Genomic DNA, 16,037 nt, shown 5'->3' on the forward strand with positions numbered 1-16,037 from the left:
GTGAAGTTCATAGTCTAGGGGCAGAAGCTGGAATCTAATCATAGGACTGTAGATGCTTCCTCTCCCCACCACATCTTACCACCACATTACTAAAGGCCTATTGACGGCGCTTCCTTTTGCCCATTACATCATGTCTGGCTGTCAAGAAAAATTACAAGACATATAAAAAGGCAAAAAACACAAATTGAAGAGGCAGAGCAAACATCAGAATCCAACATAGCAGGACATCTAGCCATTTTAAACACCTATGAATAATGTGCTTAGGATTCTAGTGAAGAAAATAGACAGCATGCAAAACAGAAGAGCAATGTAAGCAGACAGATGGAAATTCTAAGAAGAGCCAAAAAGAAATGCCAGAGATAAAAAACCATGATAATAGAAATGAAGACTGCCTTTGGTGTTAGTACACTGGACATGGCTGAGAAGAGACTAAGAACTAAAGATTGTATTAATACAATTCTCAAAAACCAAAAAGAAAAGATAAGAGGGGCGCCTGGGTGGCTCAGCAGTTTAAAGCCTCTGCCTTTGGCTCAGGTCATGATCCCAGGGTCCTGGGATCGAGCCCCGCATCGGGCTCTCTGCTCAGTGCAGAGCCTGCTTCTCTCTCTCTCTCTCTGCCTGCCTCTCTGCCTACTTGTGATCTCTGTCTGTCAAATAAATAAATAAAATCTTAAAAAGAAAAGAAAAGAAAAGAAAAGAAATATCGAAGAAAGAACAGAGTACCCAAGGACTGTGGGACAAATACAGCAAATGTAACATACACAAAATGGGAATACCAAAGGGAGGAAAGAAAGGTAAAGGAACAGAGGAAATATTTGAAACAATAATGACTGAGAACTTCTCCAAATTAATGTCAGACATCAAACCATAGATCCAGGAAGCTCAGAAATATATGCCAAAAATAAAGACAAAAACCCTTACATGTAGGCATATCATTTTCAAACTACAGAAAATCAAAGATAAAGTACCAAAAGAAGCCAAAAGAAAAAACACCTTACCTATAGGAGAACAAAGATAAGAATTGCATCTGACCTCTCCTCAGAAACCATGCAACCAAGAAGAGCATGGAGGGAAACATTTGAAATGTTGAGAGAAAAAAATCAACCTAAAATTCTGTACCCTGAAAAATTATCCTTTAAAAGTGAAGATGTGGACTTTCTCAGACAAATTGAGGGAATCTGTTGCCAGTAGACCTGCCTTGTAAGAAATGTTAAAGAAGTTCTTTAGAGAGAAGAAACATAACATGGGTCTGAAACTTGGATCTACACAAAGAAAGGAAGAGCATCAAAAAATGAATACACGGGATGCCTGGGTGGCTTAGTCGGTTGAGCATCTGCTTTCAGCTTGGGTCATGATCCTGGGGTCCTGGGGTCCTGGGGTCAAGCCCCACATCCTGCTCCCTGCTCAGCGGGAAGCCTTCTTCTCCCTCTCCCATGGAGTGTGTTCCCTCTCTTGCTGTGTCTCTCTATGTCAAATAAATAGGATCTTAAAAAAATTTTTTTAAATGAATACATGAAGATAAAGCAAAAAGAATTATTTTTCTTATTCCTAGTTGATCTCACAGATAATAACTGTTCAAAATAATAATAGCAACAATGTAGTCAATTACATAAACTCACATATATCTATGCAGTTTACTCTTGAACAATTTGGGGTTGAAGGGCACAGGTGAAAATCTATGTGTAACTTTTGATTTCCCCAAAACTTAACTGTTGACTGAATAGCCTACTGTTGACTGAAAGCCTTATCAATAACAATTGACATCTTTTGTATGTTTTATGTATTATATACTGTATTCTCACATTAAAGTAGGCTACAGAAAAGATAATGTTATTAAGAAAGCCATAAGTAACAGAAAATACATTTACAGGACAGTAAAAAAAAATTGCACATAAGTGGATCAGCATAATTCATGCCAGTGTTGTTCAAGGGTGGGTTGTATACACCTATGTTATGTTTATATATAAGTAAAATGAATGACAGCAATGATACAAGGAATGGGAAGAAGGATTTGGATTGTTTTCTTATTATAGGTATTCACACCACATGTGAAGTGTTATAGTGCTATTTGAAAGTGGACTTGTATTAGTTGTAAGTGAAATATTGCAAACTCTAGGGCAACCACTAAAAAGGTAAGAGTATTACTGATATGCTGGGAAAGGAGAATGCAATCGTATAAAATGTTCAAGTAAAACCACAAAAGGCATGGGTGCCTGGGTGGCTCAGTGGGTTAAAGCCTCTGTCTTAGTCTCAGGTCATGATCCCAGGGTCCTGGGATCGAGCCCCGCATCGGGCTCTCTGCTCAGCAGGGAGCCTGCTTCCCCTTCTCTCTTTGCCTGCCTCTCTGCCTACTTGTGATCTCTGTCTGTCAAATAAATAAATAAAATCTTTAAAAAAAAGAAACCACAAAAGGCAGAAAAAAGAGTGGAAGACAAAAATAGGAACAAAGAACAAGGGCAAAAATAGAAAACAATTAATGAATATGGTAGATATTAATCCAACTGTATCAATAATCACTTTGGAATGTCAATGGTCTAAATGTATCAATTAATAACTAGATTGTCAGAGTGAATAAAAACCATGACCCAACTATATGTTTTCCATAAGAAACCCACTATAAATGTAAAGATACATATAGATTAAAAGTAGAGGGAGAAAAATATATCATGCTAAAGCTAATTTTTAGAAAGCAGTAGTAATTCTATAATTTCAGACAGAACAGACTTCGAAGTAAGGAAAGTTATCAAAGATAAAGAAAGGCATTGCATAATGATAAAGGGGTCATCTCTAAAAAGATATAACTGTCCTTAATGTGTATGTGTCTAACAATAGAGCATCAAACTATCTGAGGCAAAAACTGGTAGCAGTGAAAGGGGGAAGAGAGAAAGAGATTCACCATTAGAACTGGAGATTTCAACACTCTTCTTTCTGGAAGCAACAGATTCAGGAGGCAGAGAATAGGCAAAGGCATAGTTGAACTCAACATCATCATCAACCAAATTAAATAAATGACGTCAACAGTTCATCCAACAATAGCAGAACACACTTTTTTCTCAAGCTCACGTGGAACATTCACCAGGATAGCCTACATTCTGGGCCACAAAATACACCTTAACTAAAGGAATAGAAATCCATGGGGCACCTGGGTGACTCAGTTGTTAAGCGTCTGCCTTCAGATCAGGTCATGATCCCAGGGTCCTGGAATCAAGCCCCACATGGGGCTCCTCGCTCAGCGGGAAGTCTGCTTCTCCCTCTGCCACTCCCCCTGCTTGTGTTCCCTCTCTCGCTGTGTCTCTCTCTGTCAAATAAATAAAATCTTAAAAAATAAACAACTAGATAAAAAGAAATCCTACAATGTCTGCTCTCAGACCATGATGGAATTAAACTAGAAATCAGTAACAGATAACTGTGAGGATATATGAGATTTAAACAACACATAAATCACACATAGGTCAAAGAAATTTAAATTTTCAAAAGAAATTTAAGAATATTTTGAACTAAATGAAAATGAAAACACAACTTAGCAAAATTTACTGGATGCAGTGGGAGCAGTGCTTAAAGGGAAATTTATAATATTGAATGCATGTAAGAGAAAGGAAGAAGGTCTAAAATCAATAATTGAAGTTTCCAACTTGGGAAACCATTAGAGAAGAGCACATTAAATCCAAAGGGGAAAGAGAGAGAGAGAGAGAGAGGGAGAGAGAGAAAATAAGAATTAGACCAGAAATTGGTGTAATTTCAGCCTATGTCATGATCTCAAGGTCACGAGGTTCAGCCCTGCATCCCCCTCTTTGCTGGGTGTGGAACCTGCATAAGATTCTCTCTCTCTATGTCTTCCTCTGACCTTTCCTCCCCCAAGGGAAAGAAAAAAAAAAGAAAAGAGAGCAGAAATCAACAAAACTTTTGAAAAGAAAAAAAAATCAATGAAACCACAAGCTGATTCTTCAAAAAGATCAATAAAACCTATAAGTCTTTAATGAGGCTAAGTAAGGAAAAAAGAGAGAGGACACAAATTATTACTATCAGAAATAAAAGAGGGGATGTCACTACAGATTCCAGGGAAATTAAAAGGATAATAAAAGAATACTCTGAACAAATCTGTGCCCACAAATTTAATAACCTAAATGAAGTGGACCAATTCCTTGAAAGACACAGTGTTTCAAAACTCATACAAGAAGAAATAGGTGACTTGAATAGGCCTAAATCTATTAAAGAAATTGAACTAATAATAACTTTTCAAAAAAATTAATAACTTGTTAAAAAGAAAGCAGCAGTCCCAGGTATATTCCTGGTGAATTCTGTCAAACATTTAAGGAAGAGATTTTGCCAGTTTTCTACAATCTCTTTCAGAAGACAGAAGCAGAGAAAAAACTTCTAAATCAATCTGTGAGCCAGCATTACCGTAATACCAAAACCAGAAAAAGACTTTAAAAGAAAAGATTACTACAGATCAATATCTCTTATGACGTAAGTGAAAATTTCTTTTCTATCTCTTAAATATAAAATACAAAACTATACAATTCCTGGAAGATAATATAGGACAAAACCTAGTTGACCTTGGGGTATGGTGATGCCTTTTTAGATGCAATTCTGAAGATATTATTCATGGAAGAAATACAGTGGACGCTTGAACAACACAGGTTTGAACTATGGAGGTCCACATATACACAGACTTTCTATGGTACTGTAAACATATTTTCTCTTCCTTATGGCTTTCTTAAAAACATTTTCTTTTCTCTAGCTCACTTTTTATAAGAATAAAGTATATAATACATGCAACATACAACATACATGTCAATCAACTGTTTATGTTGTTGGTAAAGCTGTCTGCCAGTCAACAGTATGCTGTTAGTACAGTTGGCCCTTGGACAACATGGGGCTTCAGAGCACCAACCCCTTGTGCAGTTGAAAATCAGCCTATTAACTTCTGACTTCCCACAAATTTAACTACTGTTAGTGGTAACTATTAACTATGCACAAGGAAACCCATGCAGTTCAAACCCATGTCGTTTGAGTGTGAACTATAATTAAGTTTTTGGGAAGCCAAAATTTATACTTAGCTTTTTAGATTGCTTGGGGGTCAATGCCCCAACCCTCTTATTATTCAAGTGCCAACTACAATTGATAAACTCAACTTCATTACAGTGAAAGCCTGTCATTCAGTGGAATATAGTATGTTCATAGGGCTTTGCAGTCATTTTAAGTTTAGGGCATTTCCATCACCCACAGAAGAAATCCTGTCCTCATTAGCAGTCACCCCTCATTTCCCCATAGCCCTAGGTAACTGCTAATCTACTTTCTGTCTCTATAGATCTGCCTGTTCTGGACTTTTCATATAAATGGTATCATACGGTAGCTGTCTTTTGTGAATAGCTTCTTTCACCTAGCATAATGTTTTTAAGGTTTATCCATTTTATAGCATGTATCAGTACTTCATTTTCTTTTATTGCCAAATAATATTCTATTGTATGGACATGCCACATTTTCATCAATTGGTAGACGTTTGGCCTATTTGCACTTTTTGCCTATGATAAAGCTGCTATGACCATTGGTGTACACATTTATATGTGTGTGTCTGTGTGTGTGTGTACATATGTTTTCATTTTCCTTGGCTGTATACCTAGGAGTGGAATTGCTAAGCCATATGGTAACTCTGTTTGACACAAGGGATTGCCAAACTGTTTTCCATAGTGACTATATAATTTTACATTTATACCAGCAATACACAGGGCTCCAGTTTCTCCAGGTCCTTTCCAATACTTGTCCCCCCACCTTTTTTGTTTTTGTTTTTGTTTTTTTTAATAGTCCTTCTAATAGGTGTGAAGTTGAATCTCATTGTGGTTTCAATTTGCATTTTCCTAGTGATTGGTAATGTTGAGCATCATTTTATGTGCTTATTGGTTATTTGCATATTTTACTTAGAAAAATGTCTCTGTAAACCCTTGCCTACTTTTTTGTTTTTTAATATTATAATCTTATTAGATATTTCATTGAACAAAGTATGCTTTTTAAATGAGTAGACTTTGTTAGAGAAGTTCTAGGCTTACAGAAAATTGAGCACATTGTACAGTTTCCTCTCCCATGGTCAGTTTCCATTTATTACTACTTGAATCAGTATGGTCCATTTGTCACAAAGATAAGCCAATATTGATACATTATTATTAGCTAAAGTCCATAGTTGATATTAAATTTCACTCTTTGTGTTGTAAGTTCTATGTCTTGACAAATACATAATGTCATGTATCCAACATTATAGCATCATGGAGAGTAGTTTTACTGACCTAACAATGCCTTGTGCTTCATTTATCACTCCTTCTCTACTCTCAGCACTAGACAATCATTGATCTTTTTGCCATCTCTATAGTTTTACCTTTTCCAGAATGTCATTTCCTTGAAATCATACAATATGTAGCATTTCCAGACTGGCTTCTTTGACTAAGCAATATATATTTTAAGTTTCCTCTCTGCCTTTTCTTGGCTTGATAGGTCATTTCTTTTTATTGCTAAATAATATTCCATTGAATTGATATACCACAATTTATCCATTCACCTTTTGAGGGACGTTTTGGTTGCTTCCAGTTTTGGGCAATTATGAATAAGCTATTATGAACATATGTGTGCAGGTTTCTTTGTGGGTCTAGTTTTTGGTCCATTTGGGTAAATACTTAGCGGAGTACGATTGCTGGAATATAATAAGGTTATATTCAGTTTTGTAAGAAACTGCCAAACTGCCTTTTAAAATGATTGTACCATTTTGCATTCCCAACAAAAGATTAGGGTTCCTGTTGCTCTACATTCTTGTCAGCACTTGGTATTGTCAAGGTTTTTGTTTGTTTGTTTGTTTTTTGCTTTTTAGATGCCAGCCATTCTGATATGTAGTGTATCTCACTGTTCTAATTTGTGGCTCTCGAATGAGAATGATGTGGACCATCATTTTGTATGATTATTTGCCATTTGTATATCTTCACTGGTGAGGTATCTGTTCAGACTTTTTGCCCATTTTTGAACAGGGTTATTGTCCTTTTATTATCGAATGGGAAGAGTTATTTACATATTCTGGAAACCAGTCCCTTATCACATATATGATTTGCAAATTTTCTATCCTAGTCTATAGGTTGTCTTTTGATGGTAACATTTGCACCACAAAAGTTTTCTGTATTCCAGTGCCTTCATCTTAACTCTTACTAATTGCAGCCAGAATATACAGGGGCAGAAACAAAAATAAGTAAGAGGAAGAGCAGTGGGAAGAGCCAGGAGAGGAGAGACGCCTTCAGAGAGGCATTGCCACACAAAGCCCTGGGTGGAGAGAGGAAGGAATAAAGAGGATGGAAGAAAAGAGACATCTTTAGTTCTGGCCCAAGTTCCCGCCGTGGATGCCGTTTGCTTTGTAGCCCCCCCGGATTTTCTCTGAGAAAGGTATATACATGTAAAAGGAGTTTTTGAGGTCCTTCTAAAGAAAATACCGGTGTTCAACGTTCCTCCAAGGCAGGGATTCTATTTCCTTTACCTTTTTATCCCTAAGCACCTAACACGGACCCCGGCAGAAAGACTTTCCGTAAATGTTTAGAAAGGGGGAAAGGTGAGAGAAAATGCATCCGGCCGGATGGGAAAGTTTACTCGTTGTGGAGGGTGTTTGAATGCAGGGTGTCTCAGTCAGTCCCCGCTAGGAAAAAGTTGTTTCCGAGAACAACCCGGGAGGTAACTAAATAATTTCTGACTCCCGCTGTGTACAGGAGCTGAGGGTTCCCAAGACAGAGATGGGGACCCGAGAACCTTCTGTGGAGTGACTAAGCTGATGCCATATCTGAGCCGTTCTTGGGAGAAGGAGGGAAGGGAGGAGAAAGAGGAGAGGGAGGAGGTGGAGCCTCGGGACCAGCATCAGCCAGTGGAGTTTGGGCAGCCTCGCTTTCCCCTCCCTTGCTGCCTCCACCTGGCTCCTCCCCGCGGTCGCCAAGCTCCCCTCCCCCTTCCCCAAGGACAGTCTGCAAGGAAGCCGTGGCGGAGGAGAGCTGAGACTAAAAGGCAAGAGGGGCCCTTGGGTAAAGACCCAGGGGGAAAGCAGAGAGCGAGGTGGGGATCACTGTGCTGGGAGGAGGCGGTGGGGAGAACTGGAAGGAGCGGATGGGAAAAGAAGAGGTGGTATGGCACGTGAAGCTGGAGGGAAGAGGGGGGATGGGTAGGGCCGTCCTGAGGAATCCTAGCTCTTGGGCTCAGCTCCTTCTGCTTGCACGCACAGCCCCCATCCCTGGGAACCAGTAGCGCTGGACCTCGTTGCCCTTGGCTGCCTGACTCCTATCCTGGCACGTGTCCAATTCAAATCAGTGCACCTGTGATGCTGTCTCCCTGTATTTCTCCCTCCCGCGTGCTTATCTACACACATGTGATTTTATATTTAGATTTTATGCCTGTGTTTCTACGTGTGTGTCACTGTGAATCTGTAAGGATGCTTATAGATGAATCTGCGTACATTTGGTATTCCGTGCCTTTATAACTGGTTTAGAGATGCAGAAGAATCCGAGCTGTGTTTGCAGGTCAGCACTCCTAACCTTCCCCCTTGTTATGGTGAATTCTCTCCCTCAGGGAAGCCTCCAGGGGTGAAAGATCAGAGTGTGGGTTTGTAAGTGAGGAGCTCCCAGGGTGTATGAGAGGAATAAACTCAAGGGAAATGGGATCAGCATACTCACGTTTTGTTCTTCTCTTCCCCAATTTTTGCCTTCCTATTTGCACTAGCTAGTTAGTCTTTCTTTTTTTGAGAATGGCAGAAAATTGAACATGAACACTCTAGTTATTAGGAGAGTGTCTCCATCCATGTCTGTTTATTGTATTTCTTTCACTGTCATTATATGCTTTTTAAAGTCCTATTTGTATCTGTATGTGTTAGAAATAGAGTATGGAGCTATGTATCTAAGCATATTAAATAAAAGTTTTCATATGCCTGTGTGCATTTTGTATTGTTTGTCAGTTCCCTAATGCTTTCAGCAACGATTTATTGAACTGTGATGTGCACAGACTTCACCAGGCTTTGGAAAGCTGTGGGAGAGTTTTTTAAAAATGAACATGATCCCTCCCTGGAGGATTGTTCAGTCTAGTTAGGGAAAATGGCTTATAGCAATCCTCTATCCCGGGGTCTGCAAACACTTTCTGTAAAAGGCCAGATAGTAAATATTTTAGTCTTTGCAGGCTATCTGGTCTCTGTCACCATAATCTACTCGGTTATGGTAGGTAGAAGCAGCCATAAGATGATGTGTGAAAGAATGAGAGTGGTATGGATAATGAAATTTTAATTTCATGCAATTTCAACATGTCATGAAATTGTTTTTTCAACCATTTAAAAACATGAAAACGTTTCTTAGTTTGCTGCCATATGAAATCATAAAAGGGGCTAGATTTGGTCTATGTGCTATATAGCTTGCTGACTCCTGATCTAGTCCGACCTTCTTTTCAATATATGAGAAGCAATTTAAATACCACATAGGGGTGCCTGGGTGGCTCACCCGGTTAAGCAGCTGACTCTTAATTTCTGCTCCAGTCATGATCTCTGGGTCCTGGGATCTAGCCCCAAGATGGGCCCTGCCCTCAGCAGGGAGTCTGCTTGGGATTCTCTCTTTCCCTCTGTCCTTCCCCATTGTGTTCTTTCTCTCTCTCTCTCAAATAAATAATAAATTTTTAAAAATCACATAAAGTAGTGATTAAATGCTAAATTAATGATCCAGGACCAGACAATATGTGATGAGAGGAAGTCCCAAAAGAAACTCCTTGACCTGTGAGGTCATCAGTGAAGGCTTAATAGACTTAGTATTAATAAGGTTGTGACTAGGACTGGTCTTGAATGATGGACTGGGCTATCGATCTGGGGAAAAGGGCCTGGGTGGCCTTCTGAATGCGGGATCAGTGTGCCCAAGTACACACGTGGGGAGGAGCAAAGTAATGTTCAGGTGATGATGGAGCAGGAAATTCATGGGAGCAAAGGTTGAAGCGGTAGGCAAGGGCCAGATCATGGAAGCTTGGACCGCTGACCCAAGAAGCAAGCACGGATTACATGTAGTTTGTGAGGCTCTGTGTTCCTTAATAATACTATGTGTGTTTGTGTAGGTGTGTCTTCATGAGTGTCCTGTTGCATGTATTTTATGGACACGTGTGTGGATTTGTGTGTTTATGTGTGTCTTTATCAGCAGTTCCCCTCCCCTGATTTCCCCAGATTCAGAGCAGAAATAGGAGCTGTGCTTAAAGGTCATTAGGCCCTGTTCAGGTGAATGCATCCTCTCTCCACTGAGGCTCCAGGGTCCGCCGACCTTCTGTGGAGGTTTGTTTTGTGTCTCTGATAGAGTGGACAAGGGAAACAAACAGAGGGAGAGCAGCTATTGTAGGCAGTTCCGGTGGAGAGAGGCAGCCAGGATCGCACAGAAGGGAAGGGTAAGGGCAGATAGAAGGGAGAAGAAAAGGATTTGGCAACCATTCTGACTCTGAGAGTAAGGAGGAGATAAATTTAAAAATTTAGGTTTTAGCCTGGGTAACCGGGAGAGTGATGATTCTGTTGACATTTTAAGGATATGAAAGCGTGTCTTGCATGTTCTTGTGAGAGAGATAAATAAGACTTGCAGACAAAAATAGGAAGGTGGTCACATGTCATGTGTCCTTATCCCTGCAAATGTGGCGATGATTCTGTTACTCTTCCCGATGGATAACGTGTGTGAGGTGCGAGGCCTGAAGGGGAGTCAGGAGATGCCCAGGAGGCAGGGAGCCTGAGAGCATGAGAGAAGCGCTGGAATGTCTTCAACCGTCCCTGAGCCTGAAGCATTGATTTGTGCAAGCTCAAATGTGCATGTAAAACCTCAAACTCTAGTTCCAGCTTAGCTCGATTCCATACAACTGAACCCTGATCTTCACCGTAACCCAGCCCACCCTTGCTTTCCTGCTTCCATCTAGCAGGTTCTCAGTCAGTGCCCCAAACCTCATCGGAGTCCTGCTGTCTGCAACAGCCTTTCGCTTCATGAAAGCTCCTCTCTTCCCCTTGAAGCAAACTTGACTTTCCTCCCTGCTTTCTCATTTCTGTTCAGTGAACTGCCCTTCCCCTTGACCTTAGCTTGTTCTCCAAATAGGCTCCAATTGAGGTGGGAGGGATTAGCTAGGACCTTTGCGGTGCTGGATTTGATTACTGTGACATTTCAGCCTGTCACTCTGCGGGGGTGTGGCCTTCTTCTGGAAGAAGTCCAAAGCACCCAGGCTGTAAAGCCCAGACTTAGTATAGTGAGAGTCTGACTGAGGCGGCTCTCATCAGTCAAACAGCCATTTCCCCAAGCACCTCGATCTACTTGTGTCTTAACGGGTCATTCCCTTGAATTTCAGAGTGGATCATGACCCATGAAGAGCACCATGCAGCCAAAACCCTGGGGATCGGCAAAGCCATCGCCGTGTTAACCTCTGGTGGAGATGCCCAAGGTAAGGAGGAAGGCGCTGCTTGGGGACGGACAGAAAACATGGCTGGTGGGCCCCCTTGAATTTCTTGACTCCTTTCACCTGTAGAACAAGAACTGTCCTCCTTAATGTCCTCCTGCTGTAGATTCACGCTGGAATCCTGGGTCTTCCCAAAATTCTCTGTCAGGTCTAAGTCCCCAAGTGCTTCTGGATATTGTTTGCTCTAATTTACTCAAATCTTCATATAACTTCTTTCCAGGTTTCTCTGAAGATTTGGGACCATTTGGGTCTTGTGGTACCTGAAAGACAGGTGTTTCCTCAAGCCGCATTAGAAAGAGACTAAAGAGATAAAGTTGTTGAGAAAGCAGTAGGTAGATTTATTTCTAGGATACCAAAGTAGTGGGGAAAGGGAGGGACCAGAATTGGGATTTGGTGGACTCTACGTAGAGCCTCAGTTATTGCCTCTGATGTCTGTGGGGCTGCTGCACTGACCAGGGTCCGGCATCTCATTCCGACTGCACATTCCCTTCTAGTAGGCACAGTTCTGCTCTGTTTTCTGTTTTCTCTGGCCTTTTCCTCCTCTTCCATTCCTTCAGCCCTCCAACAAACAGAACAGCAGCAGTTAATTGGTACAGACCCATAGGGTGGGGTCTGGGGGTGGGATGGGCAGACAGCAAAGCTGGAGAGAACCACTTTCTGGGTTGAGTCCCAGAAACCTGCAAGTCAGGAGAATCAGGTATATGGCAAAATGAAGTGGGAGGTAGAGAATGTGATTTTTTTTTTTCTCGTTTGATGGTCTCATGTATTCTAGTTTATAATACCTTGAAGAGAGGCAGACTGTCTTTGAGAGGGACACCAGGACATGGACACTGTGCTAGAAAAAGAGAGAAGGAAAGAGATTTTAGCTGGTCTCCCCTTCACTCCACTCCTCTGTCTCTCTAGGCTTCCTAGACTTTGTGTTAAGCACCCATTTTGTTTGGGGCCTTGTCCTGTGTGTTTTGAAACAGTTGATTTCCTTGGGGAACTTATAGTTCTAGGAGGAGAGGTAACATACATTTCTAGAGTCTTTCTACATTTCTTATGTGAGGTTCATAAATAACAATAATCAAGTGTGCCTTAAGCAAGCAGAACCCACTTATATCATGAAATGTTAGGATTTAGTAGGACTAACCAGGGTAAAGTTCCCAGGCAAGGTAGATTTCAAGAAGCTGAACTCTTCATTGAATGGATTCTTGCTTCAACAGTGCTTAGTACATAGTAAGTGCTAAATAAACATATTCCTAATTAAGTGCAAAGGGAATTATTGAGCACCTGTGTAGCAAGCAGGATGGTGGGCACTAAGGATACATTGATGAAAAGGTCACAGGTTGTCTTCCCTCTTACAGTCCTTCTCATGAGTGTTATTAGTAAATCTAGATTTTAAATATGTTTTAAACTAATGCTTATTGAGTTACACCTGTGATATATATTATGAACATGAGAATGCTAGAACGAAGACACTTAGGGAGGAGGGCTGAGAAGTCTGAGTTCAGGAATGGTGACTGGATTGGGAATGCAGAGCCCTGCTTGAGGCTGGCCTGGCTTCTCTTGCTTCTCTGTTCTCTCCTGGAAAGACTCCCATGCCACGTAAACTCTTGAGTGTTGACCCTAAAACCTTGGTAGGATGGGTTGTGAAATTGGATGAAGCGAAGCAGGAGCTTGCGGAAGATCCAAGGGAGGTATATGAAGTTAGGAAATTATGAAAAAGAAGGGCTCTCTGGAGAGGGGGAAGTGGTTAAAAAAAAAAAAAAAGGAGAGAGAGAGAGAGAGACACACACACACACACACACACACATGCACACCCCTAGGATTTAACTTGGGTCTAAGAGCAGCAGAGCCCTTCCAACTTCGGATCCTGAGCAGAGAAACCTTCATTTTAGAGGGACTGTCACCTGCTTCACAGGAAGATCATCCTTCCTGGAGGCAGAGGCTAGCATTAGCTGATTTGCGGTGGGCCAGCTGGACCCAGGCCTGTGGGGTCCTGTGACAGGCACGGTGTCTCCAAGGAAACATCCCATTGGGAGGCCACATAACATCACAGGTGCACGGGAGCAGTTGGGACAGGATGAAACTGAGAGAGGCAGGAAGCAAAGCAGAAAACTCAAAGCAGAGCTGAGAGATCCCAGCTGAAGGAGCAGCTCAAATACAGCAGTGGCCTGCCCAGAAATCAGTTTCATGATCTTTAGTTTTCCCAGGGAGAGCAGAGCATAGAAATAATTTTTCCCCAGAGGCTGCGGACCACATGGGAGAATGAGACCAAGCTCTGTAAAATCCAGACAGGCCACAGCTCTGTCATTCCCTGAGTTCAGCAAAGCTCATAACTTCTTTTTTTTTTTTTAAAGATTTTATTTATTTATTTGACAGAGAGAAATCACAAGTAGATGGAGAGGCAGGCAGAGAGAGAGAGAGAGGGAAGCAGGCTCCCTGCTGAGCAGAGAGCCCGATGCGGGACTCGATCCCAGGACCCTGAGATCATGACCTGAGCCGAAGGCAGCGGCTTAACCCACTGAGCCACCCAGGCACCCTCATAACTTCTTAAAGTAGAAGAGAGGCCAGAAAGCAGCCTGAGTTCAGAAGCTGGTCTGAGTAGATACAAATCCTAATTCCTGCTTCAGCCCAGGAATGGCCCCAGCTCTGCTCAGTCATACCACATTGGGCATTCTGACATTGGCTTATTCTGCTGGAAAGGATCTCAGTCGTCTGCTCTGGCCCTATGTCCTCAGAGGGGCAGTCCATTCCGAATGCCTGTCTATCCTGTTTGCAAAGGTTTTAGAGGTTTACAGGAACAGGGATTCGATGACCTCTCTGGATTGCTGTTCTAGGATTCATAACTTGAATTACATATTCAGAAGTGTAATTTAGGTCTAACATTTATTTCTCATGTTGGAATTTAAAGGATCTTTTTTTTTTCCCCCTATTCAGAGTTCAGTTAAGGTAGAAAGAAACTTTTTAACATTTGCTTTCAAAAAGGTAGTGACCAAGTCATTTATTAGTTTGTTTCTGTCTCATGTGATAGGGACCCATCACCCATAGAACCGTAGTTCTCCCCAACGCCTCTTCCCTACAGGCTGTAATTAGAAACTCCAGAGTACGTGCCTCTGATGTTCTCCAGAGCCCCTCTTCGCTGTACCCAGAATACCCCCTGGGTGGTGCCTGTAATCTTATCCTTCGTCTTGCTTCTAATAAGTGAGACAGCTGCGAACACAGGGTTATTTAGGGCAACGTGGAACAGCTAAGGAGAGCCTGGCCAGGACTGGTCTGGGGCCAGAATAGGCCAGTAATGTGAAGTAGGAGAGCCCAAAGAATTACTGGGACTCCTTAGTAAAAGTTAGTATACATCCCAGTCTGAGATTTCTAGGGAACTGGGGGTTTGAGATGCGGTATAGGGGACGAAGGGAGTCTTAAAACTTGATTTCTAGGAAAATAGCTGTCAAACTTAGAGGCAGGAAGGATGACCCCTGGAGGTTGATAAGATGGGGTGAGAAGGTAAAGGGAGGAGAGAAGAGAAAGAATTTTCTTCTGCCCAATGAATTTGGATATTTCCTACCTGACAGCCATTGTTTACACTTAAAACCTTTTAAGTCATTTGTTTTTCTTAAGTCTTTTTTCCCCTACCCTTACTCAGCTAAGGAGTGGGAAACAGCATTCTAACTTACAAATTTCAGAAGAATGTTTTTTCCTTATTTTTTAAAATTACAGCTCATGCTCTGGAACTCCAGGTATCCCAAAGAGAATCCCAAAGGCCTTGTCAAAGTCTAGAAAATGAATAAACAACGGTCATTTCTATTCTGATCTTACAGACTTTATTCCACCTTCCTAAAGCACAGATGGCTATGCATTGACTCTGACTTTTCTCTTTTCATAAACACAGGCTTTTAAAAAAATTCCTGAGAAGCCTGCTTCCATCACAGATTTTTCCATTTTGATCCCTTCAAGTTGAGAATGTGAACCTAAACTTCTAGACTCTGACAGTGCTGCTCACCGGGACCTCTTGTAGGCAAGGCAAATCTTTCAGTTCTTACCTGAGATCACTTTTGGGTGCCTTCGGCATTGTTCCAGCTTCTTGAAACTGTCCCCTCTGGCTTCCAAGACATCGCTAAGCTGATTTTCCATCTGTCTTTATTGCGGCTCCTCCTCAGTCTCCCTCCTGGATCCCATTTTCCCCTGCCCTTTCTTTCAGTATTGGTTTTCCTCTGGGTTCCATTCCTTGCCTTTCCCATTTGGATTCTACGTATTCTCTTGAGACAGCCTCTTCCAAGTCCACGTGGATGTCCCACAAGAACTTCAAGCTCAGTGTCTCCCAGTATGAATGTGTCATCCGCACCCCCACCTGTCTGACTCAAAGCCTGCCTCTGCTCGGTTAATCGCACCACCATTGGACCCTGCGCCTGAATCATTCCTGGCGCGTTTCCATCCCCCTCTCCAACACCTTGAAATCTAACTGCATAGCTGTGCTGCTTCCGAGGTGTCTCCCGTCCACTGTCTCCTTTTTGTCCCCACTGCCACTCTCCCCTGCATCCTCTGTGTTGCTGCCATGGTGATCTTTCTGATACGCACAGAGCATCATGCCTCTCTGCCCTTGA

The 16,037-nt window shown here is 41.8% G+C and overlaps 1 protein-coding gene across 3 annotated transcripts in view; it reads left to right on the forward strand.

Moving 5' to 3' along the window:
- PFKM (phosphofructokinase, muscle) overlaps positions 1–16,037 on the forward strand; it is a 43,421-nt gene that overhangs the window by 11,770 nt on the left and 15,614 nt on the right. Inside the window, exons 1-2 of one of the 3 annotated variants that reach the window (XM_044226785.1) lie at positions 7,957–8,022; positions 11,347–11,439. In XM_044226785.1, the coding sequence (XP_044082720.1) occupies positions 11,355–11,439 (85 nt within the window). In that variant the 5' untranslated portion in view covers positions 7,957–8,022; positions 11,347–11,354. Of the gene's footprint in view, positions 1–7,956; positions 8,071–11,346; positions 11,440–16,037 lie in introns of those variants that run through there. The other 2 variants (XM_044226786.1, XM_044226787.1) reach the window with 2 other exon arrangements.

This window comes from Neovison vison, chromosome 12 (genome assembly GCF_020171115.1).
Source record: "Neovison vison isolate M4711 chromosome 12, ASM_NN_V1, whole genome shotgun sequence".
Lineage (NCBI taxonomy): Eukaryota > Metazoa > Chordata > Mammalia > Carnivora > Mustelidae > Neogale > Neogale vison.